Consider the following 14323-nt stretch of genomic DNA (forward strand, 5'->3'; position numbering starts at 1 on the left):
ATTTGTAAATAACTATTCTGGACTCTAGTAAAGCTTTTCATAGTGTCTTATGATGTGTTATTAAAGATCTAAGTTAGACCAACATGTATACGAAGTTACCATGTAGACTGAAATCCAGATGAAAGACCGAAGAAAGGGTACTGGTAAAGGGCCATGCAGTTGATGGTAGAGGCTGGATGTCTGGTGGGTTACCACAGGGATCAGTGCTAGTTCCGATCCTATTTAACGTCTCCACTAATGAGCGGGTAAATGGAGTAAAAACAGAATGTCAACAAAACCAGAAGGCGCACACATGAGAGTTCTGTTTAAAGCGCCAGTTGTATGTGGCCCCATGAACAGGATATAATGCAAAAGTGAAGGATACATACTAATGCTTTTGAATCCAGATAATCAAGAACAATAGGAGAAAGACTCTTGAAAGGCCATGATGCTGGAAAAGAATAAACAGACAATACGTTGGAGCTGAGCTTGCAGTTCAGTATAGCAGTGACAAAACAAAAAAGCCAATGCAATTTTGAGCAGCTGATGTCTCACCTTGTAAAGCAGACAGGTAACTGTGTCTTTCTCTCTACAATGCTGGTGAGAATGCTCCCGAAGATTGCATTCAATCCTAGGCATCTGAAAGGGTATGATAACGGTCTATAAATAATTGAAGAGTGTGAACCGTAAGGGCAGTGAGGAATTGAGGCTGTTACAATGGATGTAACTGGGAGTAATGAGATAAAATTAAGCTGAGAAAAACTTAGACATTGTACCAGGGGTTTTTTCCCCCAGCGTTAGGTTTGTTCGACTGTGAAATAGACTTTCAAGGAAGTAGTAGTAGTTCCATTGCGTCAGTCATTTAAATTTTGACTGGACAAAGCACTGGCTAATGTAGGATAGGGAACAGTCATCCTGCATTAGCAGGGAGATGGGCAGAAATGACCTCATTTGCCTTTTCTATCTCAAATGTCTAATAATAATAAAGTAATAATAAATTAATATGAAACATTGATTTCTGACTCTGTATACAATGGTGCGGCATTTTTGTTCAAGACAACTTTTACCTGCATTTTTGCTTTGTTGTCAGGTTGTTTGTGGAGTGTTTTTAAATAAGGTTTTAGTTAGATTCCATTTTTACCAGTGAAAAAATGCAAAGTTCCAAATAGCAGTAGGAGGTAAAATTGATAGTCAGACATTGAGATCTTGTGCTGCTGAAAAAACAAAAGTGCTTCATTTTGTCTGTGGCAAATTAAACACGAAATATCTAGGTAGAAAAGTGAAGCTCATCTGCAAGTATATGTGACAAGCAGAAAGCGATTCGCTTTCGTAAATGGTGTGTATTTGAGAATTTCAGGTTGCCTTCTTGGTGTTGCTTGAAAGGTACAATCAGTTGATGGGTGTTAGTGGCGAGAGAAGATAATCTGTCCCATTTAGAGGTAAATCTGTGTTGTCTCATGATACCTCACTGCCATTTTCACTATATTCCTTTTAGCAGCTCATAGACACTGGTGAATTTAATTTCTTTTATCCCCATTCCTTTACCATAACATACCTTCAATATATTTAAAATAAGGGTGGCTTTTCCACACACCATAAAGCGTCTCAAAAATCACCAGTTAGTCACTAACTCCTGGTTAATGACTGAAGTATTTTAAGTTGGTGTTAGACAAGGTGGGTTTTGTGTCAAGGCCATACCAGCCATTGGCAGGTCTGAGGCAAATATCCTTAGGGTTCCCATTGCACTAACTGGAAATAAGGAACATAACAGGTATACTTCTTTAGCACCTTCCGTCATAAGGGTCTCAAAACATTTTACAAACATTAATTAGATTCTTACTACCCCTTGGGTAGGTGGTGGTATTCTCATTTAGGCACAGTGCAGGTGTGGAATCTTGTGTTATCACAAAGGAAAAAGTGATGAGTTATGGAGGGAGCTGAGGGGAACTTGATTCAGCTTTAATCTGGAGCTCAGCATCTCAGCAGGAGGAGGATCATGGTTAAACCCACGTCTCTTAATATGTTTCCTTTCCCCTCATACCCTGCCCATTTTCTACCTACCCCATGCTCTTCAGAGTAAGAGTGAGTACACAGGGGGCTTGACTGCCACACACACTACCTTGCTGTTAATCTTACTGGGCCCTGCACATAGCCGCCACGTCCACAACCCTGCTGTTCACCGTGCACAGACTTCATAGATGGACAAACAGAAGCACAGAAAGGTTGGGGGACATGCTTAAGGTCACACAGAAAGTCAGTGATGGAGCCGGAACACAGCCCGTGAGCCTGTGAACTCTGACTCGCACTCCCCTCTTTTAACCACTAGAGCAGGGTTTCTCAGCTCCTTTCAAACTACTGACCACTTCACAGGAAGTGAGGCCCACCGATGCATGGTTCTTAATTTCCTCCACTGGGGCACTGGTGGTCAGTGGAGAACAGTTAGGAAGGTTACATGTGCTAGGTCATATGCTGCTATTCATCCCTGAGTAATTTCATCTGGGAAAAGAGGCACTAATCAGCACCTTTATATGAAATGTCCCTTCTGTCACCTGGAATTTCCAGCATGATTTTCAAGAGCATAGATATTCGTTATACTGCCAAAAATGTTAAACAGGAAAGCCTTTGTAATTAGAATGCAGTGTAATCTTTGATTCAGGTTTACACAAACTGTTTAGCTGATATATCTCATATTAGATGACTCAAACAACTGGGAGTAGGATACAGAACCATTAGTCTCCTAGCCGCTGCTTCATATGTACTCCCAAAGTTGCTACCATTGGCTAGCTGCCTGACAATTGGTATGAGCTTGCTGGACAGATACCCATATGGCATGAGGTCATGGCAGAGTTGGCACTAGTTAGCGATCGCAGCAGAAATTCCAGGAAGCAAATGAGCCAGGGGGACTACACCACCCTCTGCCCATATTAGACAAGATTAGAGATGAGCAAAAAAAATTGGTTGAGTAGTACATTTGCTGAAAATGCAGTTGGGGTCAAATTCAGTGAATTGTTTCAGTCGTATAAAAAAATAAGGATTTTTTTAAAAGTCAGAATGGTTTGTTTCAGCATTTTCAAAAGATCCCTTTCAGCTTTTCATTTTGAAACTGTGTTTTGAAATGTAACTATGTTTATTTTAAGGAAACCAGAAAAGAGTGGGAAAACCCATATCAAAACAAAAAAGTGAAAAAAATTCATTTTGGGTTGACTGAAACATTTTGTTTTTGTATTTGTTTGGGGGAGGGTTTTGGTAAGAAAAAAAACATCTGTTTAGGTTCAAAACTAACTGAATTTGGCGGGATTTTCCATTTCAGCCACCAAAACAATTGAGCTCTTCTCTCAGCTCTGGATGAGCTCTTTATGTGGTGTAAATCAGTATAGCGCCATTAACTTCAAGGAATCCGAGGATCTGACCTCTATTGTCCCTTAAAAGAACATAATAGAGGGGGCAGTGTGGAGAGTCTTGCACTGCGGCTGCCCGTACTGCTTCCGTCCTGTGGACAAATGGAGAGTTACACTCTTTGTTGACCTCCTCGTGGAACTATTCGTTAGTATTGTACATTTTTATAATATAAAGGAGAAAGTGTCAAATATCTGTGAAGCCATTACCCACACGAGAAGTAAGACATGCCCTTTTCCTAACGTGACCATTGTTGGTTTCACTTAGGAGCATTGCTCAGTCAGATGAAAAGCTGGTTATCAGTGCATCCTGGGCAAAAGATGATGACATCACCAGGCTCTTGAAGTCTCTGCCCAACTGGATCAACATGGCTCAGCCCAAGCAACTCAGACCAAAGAGAGAAGAAGAGGAAGACTTTATAAGGTAACATATTTTTTAGCTGATGTTCCAATACACTTTGAAGCTACAGTAAGAACAATGGATTATAGTTATACAAATTACCTCTTTCTTTTTAAAGTTTGGCTAGTGTTTATGACCATAGAACATAAACCACTTACCCACGTGCTTAAGTCAATCCTTATTCAGCAAAGCATTTAAGCATGGACTTAAGTGCCATTTAATTCCATGAGACTTAAGCATGAGTTTAAAGTTAAGCACATGCCGAAGTGGTTTGCCGAACTGGGGTGTAACAGTACAAAGAATCCCTATGCAACTGCCTAATACTTGGTAATGATTCCTATTCTGTGGATTGCAGTCTTGAAGCAGGTCACCAGCAGGAATCTCATACTTCTTGGTATGTTGCTGAGCTCCATCGACATGTGCTCTGCTTGCTTTGGGTGGGCAGAGAAACCTGCCCTTAGTTATCCCTTTCCTAACAGCCAGGATGGAGAGAGGAGGAAGTGGAGATCTATGTAGCTATTTTAGCTAGATTGAAGCTATGCCTACTGAAGCTGCAACCACACCTTTGGTTGCAGGTAGACACATTCCTCCATATTCCATTCCATTCTGTAACGTATTGGCCCTCATTGCAGCCCCATCATCACTTGTTCTCAGCTTTCCCTTTCAGTGACCCCCAATGTCCTGTGACCATCGCCCCTTTTGTTTCCCATGAACCCAACGCTCCCTTTGTGCTGGTTCCGGTCGTGGTTCAAAGGGCTCCCGGCAGAGGTAGAATTTCACTCCTTTTCTTTTCCTCCCGCCTGGCTCTCGGGAGTGGAAGATCAGCACAGGCTTGCATGCCTGCCCAGAACCCTGCGTACTCACTCACGTTGCTAGCCCGCTCCCGGTTCCATGCCACAGTGTCTTCTCCACTATTTTTAGCCACACTACCTGGGTTGCAATCACACCTCCAATTTCAATGGAAACATATCCTGAGACTCCTCCTAGCTTCTAGCAAACCGGCTCGCCCCTCACCGTGCTCGGACTCTGCGGCTCCCGGGCATATGAGCCGCCTCTGCCCCTCCTGCTGCCTCAGCACTCTGCAGGGGAGGGGCTGTGCGCGCGGCAGCCCGGCAGCGTGTTTGCCTCCACGTGGAGCCAGCGTCTGACCGCCATGGGCATGGTCAGGGGAGTCCCAGCTGGGGGGCAGTAGGGAGCGGGGGAGGGTTGGATGGGTCGGGAGGTCTGGGGGGCGCTGTCAGGGGTCGGGGTGGGAAGAGGGGTTGGAGCAGTCAGGGGACGGGGGGGTTGGATGGGTCAGGAGTTCTGGGGGGGCTGTCAGGGGGCGGGGGTGTGGAGAGGGGTCGGGGCAGTCGGGGACAGGTAGGGGGTAGGTTCCTAAGGGGGCAGTTAGGGTTGGGGGGGTCTCAGAAGGGGGCAGTCAGGGACAAGGAACAGGGAGGCTTAGGTAGGGGGTGGAGTTCTGGGGGGCAGGTAGCGGCAGGAGTCCCAGGAGGGGGCAGTCAGGGGACAAGGAGCAGGGAGGGGGGTTGGGGATTCTGAGGGGGGCAGTCAGGGGGTGGGAAGTGGGAGGGAGGAGATGAGGCGGGGCTAGGGCAGGGCTCTCCCCGTCCTCTTTTTTGATTGTTGAAATATGGTAACCCTAGGCAAGGGAGGAGCCGGGGGGCGCACGGGGGCTGGCGCCCGCGTGCATCCGCTGCAGCCTGCAGGAGCCCCGGGGGGGGGGGAGGGGGGGAAGGGTGCCGGGCCGCAGCCTGGGCAGGAGGGGGGGGCGCGGCTGCTCCCTGCTAGTGCCGCCGCCGCCTTTGCAGGGCTGGTGCCCCCCTGCGCCGCGCCGGCTCCTCCACGGCTGGGGCTCGCAGCCGCCACAGTCGGGGCGCTCTGGCTCTCCGATGCCTCCGGAAGGCGGCTCCTCCCTGCCGAGCCGCTGCAGCTGCCCAAGCCCAGCAAAGCCAGTGAGTGGACTCGGGGTAGGGTGGGAAGGGAAGGGCTTGCGCGCGGGGGCTGTGCACCCTCCAGGGGAGTTCAGGGGGTGGGAAGGGGGGAACCTGATCTGGGGAGCAGCCCCTGGGCACAGCTGGCCGCTGGGGTCTATAAAGGCTCATTGGGATTTGCCCTTCAATGAACCAATGTGCAGGGAGGGGTGGGGCACAAGGTGGAAGTTTCGTCTAGGGCGCAAAATATCCTTGCACCGACCCTGCTTATGTTGAAGAAGCCAGTCATCTTTACATTTCTGGTTAGCCGCAAGCCTGTGCTTTCCCATCACTATTCATCGTTCCTTTGATTGGCATTTAGCTATAATATTGTAAGAGCAAGTGAGGCTGTTTAAAATTAATCTAATTCACCCAAATTATCTTTTTACTTATTCAGTGAATGCAAGAACGATAAAGATGATGCAGTTTAGAGAAAGGAATGATTAACAACATAAATCGTGGGTAGTTGCGGAACTGTTTGCTCACGCTGCACTGGCATCAGTGCACTTTAAAAATCCTATTTGATATTTGGGAGTCTGGGAGAGAAAAACACGTATTGCTTGTGAAGTAAACATGCAATTCTTGTGGTTTTAACCTTCATGAATTATCCCTCCTTTCCTACAGCTAGGGTTAAAGCTGGTCTTAACATCTTTCCTTTACTTCCACTATTTGGTTGATCTTGGTGTGGATAAGGGTTGGGGCAGTCAGGGGACAGGTAGGGGGTAGGGTCCTAAGGGGGTAGTTAGGGTAGGGGCGGGTCTCAGGAGGGGGCAGTCAGGGGACAAGGAACAGGGAGGCTTAGGTAGGGGGTGGAGTTCTGGGGGGCAGTTAGGGGCAGGAGTCCCAAGAGGGGGCAGTTAGGGAACAAGGAGCAGGGAGGGGGGTTGGGAGTTCTGAGGGGGGTAGTCAGGGGGTGGGAAGTGGGAGGGAGTGGATGGGGCGGCGCTCTCTGCCCCTCCCCCTCCCCCCCCCCCCCCCCCCGGTCCTCTTTTTTGATTGTTGAAATATGGTAACCCTAGGCAAGGGAGGAGCGGGGGGACGGGCGGGGGGGGCGCTGGATCATACTGATCAAAGTTGAAGTCTTACCATAAAATCCTGGCCACATTGAAATCAGTAGCAAAATTCTCATCAGCTTCAGTGGTGCCCCCAAGATTTCAACCTTAATGTCAGTTCTTTTTTCTTATTTTTTAATTTTATTATCCATTGATTGAGATTTCTTCATAAGCAATGTGACTTATAAATTTTCCTTAGGAAGCTATTTGATGTCTAATTTCTCCTGAAAGCTGGAAAATAACATTTAATTCTTTCTCCGGTTTTTGTCCTAATTTCCCACTTAGCTAATTTCTTAACCATTACTGTGAGAGCTCAAATTCATGTGATTTTTGTTTCTGTCGTTGTTTGCACCTTGGTATTGTCGATATATGAGAGCAACTCTGGGAATAACATTCACTATCTAACTGTTTCTGCAGAGCCGGGGGAAACAAAACATTGGTTTTATGGGTCCCACAGAAATTGAGGTGGAGGTTAATTTCTCTCTGACTCATGAGCCTGCTAGGTCCAATTGTCCATTATCTAATCATCCAAGATATTTTAAAGATGCATATTACCTTGCTATTTAACCGTCTTCATATATTGTTACAAGGTACACAGACCTTCCTGAGCTAGCAGGGAAAGAGTTAAGTCTGGGAAAGGCCACAGCTGGGGTGCACTAAGGGGGGGCAGAGTCAGCTGGGAGGAAGGGGATGTCTGTCTCTCTCTGCCTAGGAGGGCAGCGTGGTGTGTGGTAAGAAGAGCCCTCTCCTATGAAACTCTCCATGGGATGTTAGGACTATGTTAGCGCAGTGAGGGAGCAAGCACCGGGGAGAGCGTTGGGTGGACTATTGGAACCTGGAGAAAGAGTTGTGTGGAGGTGAATGTTTTGCTAATAAATCAGATCCCAGAGGTAGAGGTCTGATTTGAAACACCCTCCACCCAATCCCTGCTGTGTAGCATTTTGACTGAAAGGAAAGAAACTGAGGCATGGCCGTGCCAGGCACCCAGTCTGGGGAGGGAGCAACACCCTGCCACAGTTGTACTTAAACTATTTGACAATATCCCTTTAAGTATATTAATTCAATTATGTCCTGTAGTTTTAACACTAGTCTGTGGAGGATTGTGGGGTGGGGTGGGGGAAGTACTGTTAGTTTTTTTTCTTTTCCTTAGGTTTCCGGTGTCTCATTAGCTTAATTAGAGTGAAGAGTCAAAATAGTGTCCTTACAAAAACCTCATGCATATCTCTGTTAACACTGATTGATTCTGTTGTCTTTAACCTGCCACTATCTCTGTTGTGATTAGATGTCAAAAGTCAGGGTAGGGAGTGGGTGAATCTCACCGTTAATATTCTTGTGTGGTTGGATAGACAAAAGAGACCTGATTGAGCATATTATAGTAGCTTGGAACTTGGCAAGGACAGGAAGGAAAGAAAAGTCATGCCTCTCCTGATATAATTAGTTTTTGAAGCTGGGAAGGCTATTTGGCACTTGGCTGGATGTGAAATAAAATGTCCTTCTTGCTGTATAAAGGTTAGCATTCGGTTCATTACTGAATCAGGCACGTTAGAGATAAAAACCAAAAATGTATTATTTCCAGGCTTAACTTTGAGTGGAAAGAATAGAAAAGAATGTTAGATCTGACCACTGGCAAATCACAGCAAACCCCCCAGTCTTCTGTGTTGCAGCTGCTCTGTAGCACAAGGGGTGGCAAGGGTACTACATTAAAGAGGCAACGCGTATTAGGAGAGCTGTGAAAAAGAAAGCAGCACCCGCGTTGCTCATCCCAGCATCCTGGGAGTTCACAGGGTGAAAATCATTTTGCTGCAAACCTCAAGCTGAGCTTGTTTGAGGAGCTCTCCAGGATGGAGATGGTGATAGAGCAGAATGTATTTGGCTGCAGATCTCAAGTAACAAATCTGCTGGTACAATAAGGATAATTGGGTGACTTGAACTCCTCCCAATATGGTCTTGTTTTGGAGTCAGAACTCCTAACTTTGGACCAGATTCTCAGACTGAAGTCAGCGGTGCTATGCCGATTTCCACCAGCTGAGAATCTGGCCCTTCTTACTGTGACAGTTAATTGTACTAGGATCTGATTTATAGCTTTGCACTAAATGAAAAGTGCCAGATTCTGCCATTCTTACTCTGGCCAAGTAGTGCCTTACTTCCCAAGCAGCCCTTTTCATTTCACTACAACTACTCACTGAATAAGGTACTACTCAATGTGAGTAAGGGAGAATCTGATCCTTTATGAGCCCATCTGATCGCTCTATGTATAGTTTCTATCTGAATATACTGCATAGTTACTTTGGGGAAATCTGTCCATGCGCTCAACTCCCACCATCTGTAAAAACAGAATGCTGGGGGGCGGGAGGTGTTACTGGTGTACTGACGCATCATTCATAGAGGGCAGAGCTGAGGATGGATTGTGGGTATGGCATGAACCATAACTCTGTATATTATGGTTTTCAGAGGTTTGAGGTTAGCTGAACACAATGTTCCCGAAGGGCACAAGGTACCATCAAGCTAACTGTGTGTTAACAAGGATTTTGGGCATTTGGTTTGTTCTTTAAAGTATTTCTCTGCATCCCCATGTACCACAGCCCAACTCTCCCCCTCCACTGGGTCTGACTCCTTGGCAATGATTATCCAGCCCACAGAATGCACTGGCTGCATGTCAGTTGCTTCACTGCCTCTGTATCATCTCCTGTCTCTCTGCTTGTCCACCACAGCCCAGTTCTCCCTCCTTAACACCCTCCTTGTAGAGATATGGGTGTTAGAATGGGACCTGCAGGTTGAGGAGCTGGGGAAAGGATGCAGGAACAGTCTAGAGACTAGCATGGAGTAAGTAGGGGCATTTTTCAGATGGGGTGACAGACCTGGGGGTGGGGGGAATTTGGGGACACAACAACCCTCACTCCATATCTGACCCTCTCCTTTCTACACCACTCTTCATTGCACTGCTTCAACACCCCACACACATTTCCCACTGTGCCAAGTGTGGTTTTATTGGTCCCAAAGGTGTTACACCACCATTGCTCTGACACTGATCCAGCATTCCCCCCATCACACCCATTGCTCTGACCGCCCACATGCTTCCGCTGCTCTGAGCCCCCTACTCGCACACCAGCTCCATCCTCCTCCTTGCCTCCATGCCCCTGGTAAGCTTGGACAGGCAATGGGAGGTGGTGGGACAGTGAAGAGTGCAAATACAAGCAGGAGGCATGAGGGGGCAGGAGAGTGGAGATCCAGAGTCCCCTAATCTATATCTAGTGTATGGGGAAGGGCTCTACACACCCATCTGCAGCATAGCAGGCTCAGAGAGGTGTGAAGTCATCCATTCATCTCAATGAGATGATGTTCTCTGCTGAATGAGGCCACCCCACAGAGATGAATATGGCATGAAACAGTAGGTCTGCGATGTGTGAACTGCTCCACTCATCTCATTGGGTGTTCTCATCTTCCCTCCCTGAGCTGCCAAGCTTATGGGCCAGTACCATGCACTACGCATGGCTGTTCTCAGCTCTCCGTCCCAGTCTCGGTACTGTTGGGCATGGTTTGAATGGGGGACAGAAAAGTTATGAAAGCGAGCTGGTTTTTGTGGGGTAAAGCTGAAGCACCCGCTGCATCCCCTATTATACAGCTCTGACTTGTACCATTTCTCCTCTTACTCCCCAGCACTTCTTTGACTTCCCTTTTTCCTCTAGAAAAAATAGCATCAGGGGACGTATGAGCCTGGAATCCCTTCCCTACTGCTGGAGGCAGCATAGGCAAGGTGGGGGTCTCTACCCCCTAAGCCCCCTCAAACCTCTCCCTGCACTCTGCCAACTTTCACACCTCCTGCACTGCTCTAATACCCCTCCCCCACATTCCCTAGCTCTGCACCCAGAATGTTATAAGCATATGGAAATGTTATGACCAGCACATATTAGGGCGCCTGTGTTTCAGGAACCGCTTGACCGAATGACCCTGCGACTTGCTTTCCTCTGATCACACTCAGTTCCATTGTTTGGATTGATTATGTGGCCGTAACTGCTTACTGGAGTATTTCATCTTCCCTCTATTTAATTAATGCTAATTTCCTGGACTCTACTTCTAAAGTAAAATCTGAGTCTGCCTGTGGTTTTCTAGAGCACTTTGAAATATCACTTTTAAACTGGACATTTCTGTCTCCAGGCAAAACTTTCAACAGGAGTCCCTGCAGAATGCAGGCAGAGAGCAAAGAACATTTACCACACACATCTTCTGAAAACTGCCAATGGTAGGGCTCACATGGTCACAGCCTATCACCTTGAGGCACCCAGTTACCGTGACAGTCTGTTCATCCTTTCACTCTAAGCAGAGCCCTAGTCTTGCTTTATATGAGCATTTCATTCTTTTTGGCTTGAACTACTGATGCTCTGGAGTTCCTAATTAACCCTGAGTAACTTATTCGCTATAACACAAACACATACCCCAAAGGGGCAAGAGGTGTCATGCAGTAGCTGAAATAAATCCCAAGTGGATGAGATCAGTTTGGGGATGATTAGAGCCATAGTTTGAGCCCAGGTGTGTGCAAAACAAAAAAATTTGAACAGAGGTAATTTTTGTAAACACATATTGAAGGGGCAGTGTCTTGAAAAGGTCTTGCTCAAGAGACCCCAAATTTGGACCACTAACCCTACCCCGCACCACCATGAAGCAGAGAAAAACAATCTGAGCTATTGCGTGGATTTTAGAGCACTTAGAATAGTAGACTTTTAAACTCTCAATCTTAATTATAACAGAGCTCCTGCTCCACTATAATGATTATATACAAATATACATCTGCAATTTGTTATTACTATAGATGTTTAAAATGCTAACAGTCCTGAATGTAGCCATCTTAAACTGACTGATTTCTTAAGAATTGTGGCGGAGGTGGATCTCAGAGTAGTGGTCGTTAATATCTTTACCAGTGCAAGCTGAGTTAATGATGAAGATACTCAAACCTCATGCCAGCTGATTGCCAGCAAAAGGTCAAGGAATAAATCTCTCCTCCTTTTTTCCTCCTCTCATCCATGTGCAACATGCACACTTGGTGATGTTTAGTTATTGATGTTTCCTTCTTCTGAAGTATCAGGCCCGTGCTAGGGGCAGGATGCCAGATTTAGTTGGACCAGTCCTGAACCAGAATGTCAGGAATCAAGTGACTTTCTGACACAACCATCTGTTGTGGTGCAGCGGGAGGCAGGATGGCAGACTAAATGGCCCAATGACAATTCCTATGTGCCTAAAGCGACAGCTGTACTAAAATTGGCATGTAAGGGCCCTTTTGGTGGTGCTGAAAAGTGACCTTTGTGATTACGCAGTGTGGATTCAGGACAAATCTAGGGATCTGACTTCGGGGTGGGTTAGGGTTCTTTCCTCACACCATTTAGACTCTCTGACTGATCCCAGACATGAAGAGCTGTGTAAGCTCGAAGGCTTGTCTCTCTGACTAACAGAAGTTCGTCCAATAAACGATATTACCTCACCCACCTTGTCTGAGCTCAGGCTGAGGCACTCCTGCTTGCTAGGCAGTGTGCAGCCTAGGTCTATCATGGCTGCAAGTTGTTACCATCTGATGGCTGTTGAGTGGCCTATGTGAAATTAGTTTGCGGATTTCTGTCCAATCCCCGTGGAAAACATCTGCATCAGAAAAATCCCCTTGTTGGGAATCTCAGCATTGAGGCCTAGAACTAAATGGGCACTGGAAGATTGAGTTCCTCTTCAACTTCAGGGAACAGTCCCTCCGTTTGAAGCACGGAGGTGCGACAATTTGTTTGTGCTGCACTTGATCTGTGATTGCAGAGAAGTGTCTTTTGTTCCCTCTTTCTGTGGATTACATAGACTCATGATTCAACCCTCAGAGAAATGGCTGTGGCATGAGGAAATTGAACACCCACTTTCAGATTTGTTACTCCTGCAAGATGCATCCTCCATTGAAATGAACTTAGAAACAGTCCTGGCTCTGCTAAGCCTTGTTACTGTTTCACAGCATACGACAAGACATTTGCTAATACACAATGGTACATTAGGCAACATAATTGAAACTGAATTAGACTGGTCCAGGAAATGAACAAAGAACATCATGTGATGCATTATTCTTCTTATTTTATTATTTTAAGAATAAATTAGTGATCCACTGTCTTATGGTCTTGTGACCCCTTAGATGTGCAGCTGTCCAGTGCTAATCTTGCTCTTCTCTCTTACAGATCCCTGGGATCAAGTGAGATATTTGTTTCAAATCTCAGTGACCCTCCAATTTAGGTCAGCATTAGAGAGGGCTGAATCCGCAGTAGTGTAAAGCGGCGTAGCTTTGTTGATTTTTCTCGACTGTATTGCTGTGCAGAAGTTCAGAGAAATGTCCTCACAAGTTGAATCTTTGCAACTACTTTGCAACAAACAAGACCACAAATTCTGTAAAAAGTTATTGAATTTGCTTTTATTGGTCTTGTTGCAGAGAGTCATGTTAGAGTGATTCCTTTGGCAGAAAACACCCACTCTTGTTGGTCTCTGTTTTGGTGTTTGGACAATATCTTGATGATCCTCAGACAACTTTTGGAACAGGGAAGGCAACTAAAGTGAAGCAAGGGCCTTTTTTCTAAATTCTTTTTGATAAACAAGAACAATATTTTTGTAGGATTATTGGTTTGTTTCTTTCAATTCAAGTGAAAGGCTTCTGCCTTGGTAACTTTTGTATAAAGCTTTTAAATGTAGTCTCCAAGTCTCAGCCAGAGCTAAGCTAGAAGGTTGATTTTGTGGCTAAAGCATAGAGCTCTACATCAGGAAGTCAAAGTTCTATTCTGCACTTGCTGTGTGATTTTAGGCAATTTTCTATACAGTTGGTCAGCGGGGGAAGCCTGGCCTTCCTTCTAACTAGCATGCTGAGGGAACGGTGGGGCATCTTTTTCAACACACAAAGGAAATCCTTCTTTCTCACTGGTGTACCGTATACTCTGCAAGAATTGAGGGGTATCGGGGATGCCGCCAAGCATAGCAATTACAAATGTATATTTACTCTGAGGCAGCTCAGTCTCGTGGGTTTAACTCAGAGCTGGGATCCAGAAACTCTTGTGCTCTTACATGTGGTCTTGGGCAAGTCACTTAACCGCTCTCTGCCACAGTTTCACCATCTGTCAGGTGGGGAAATATCTACCACAGGGGTTGTGAAGAATAATTAGTGTTTGCAGAACTACCGCCTAAGTGATAAATATTATTATTCTGTATTATGCTTTCCACGGGGCACCACACATACGTTCACCTCTTGTCTGGCCCCTGATATTCTGGACCACTGGCTACAAGCTCCGCACAGTGCTATTAACTGAAGTTTGAATTCACTGTGATGCCTATCAGCTAAGAGCATCTGACTCTCACTCTGAAAAACTAGCCCTTCAAGAGCTGCTTCAAAGCACAGTGTGGAAAATGACAAAAGGGACCTTGTCAGAATGGTAAATTCACTCCTGAGGGAATTTTTCCTCTTCCCCTCTGTAATTTTGCCCTTGGGGGGCTAGAGAGGGGAAAAGGGGAGTGTGACACTCAAAT

At 45.9% G+C, this 14323-nt stretch overlaps 1 protein-coding gene across 2 annotated transcripts in view; it reads left to right on the forward strand.

The window, feature by feature from the left end:
* EXOC4 (exocyst complex component 4) overlaps positions 1 to 14323 on the forward strand; it is a 578416-nt gene that overhangs the window by 485668 nt on the left and 78425 nt on the right. For both annotated transcript variants that reach the window (XM_007055935.4, XM_043520885.1), the window contains exon 13: positions 3643 to 3798. In XM_007055935.4, coding sequence (XP_007055997.1) covers positions 3643 to 3798 — 156 coding nt within the window. The remainder of the gene's footprint in view (positions 1 to 3642; positions 3799 to 14323) is intronic.

This window comes from Chelonia mydas, chromosome 1 (genome assembly GCF_015237465.2).
Source record: "Chelonia mydas isolate rCheMyd1 chromosome 1, rCheMyd1.pri.v2, whole genome shotgun sequence".
Taxonomy (NCBI): domain Eukaryota; kingdom Metazoa; phylum Chordata; order Testudines; family Cheloniidae; genus Chelonia; species Chelonia mydas.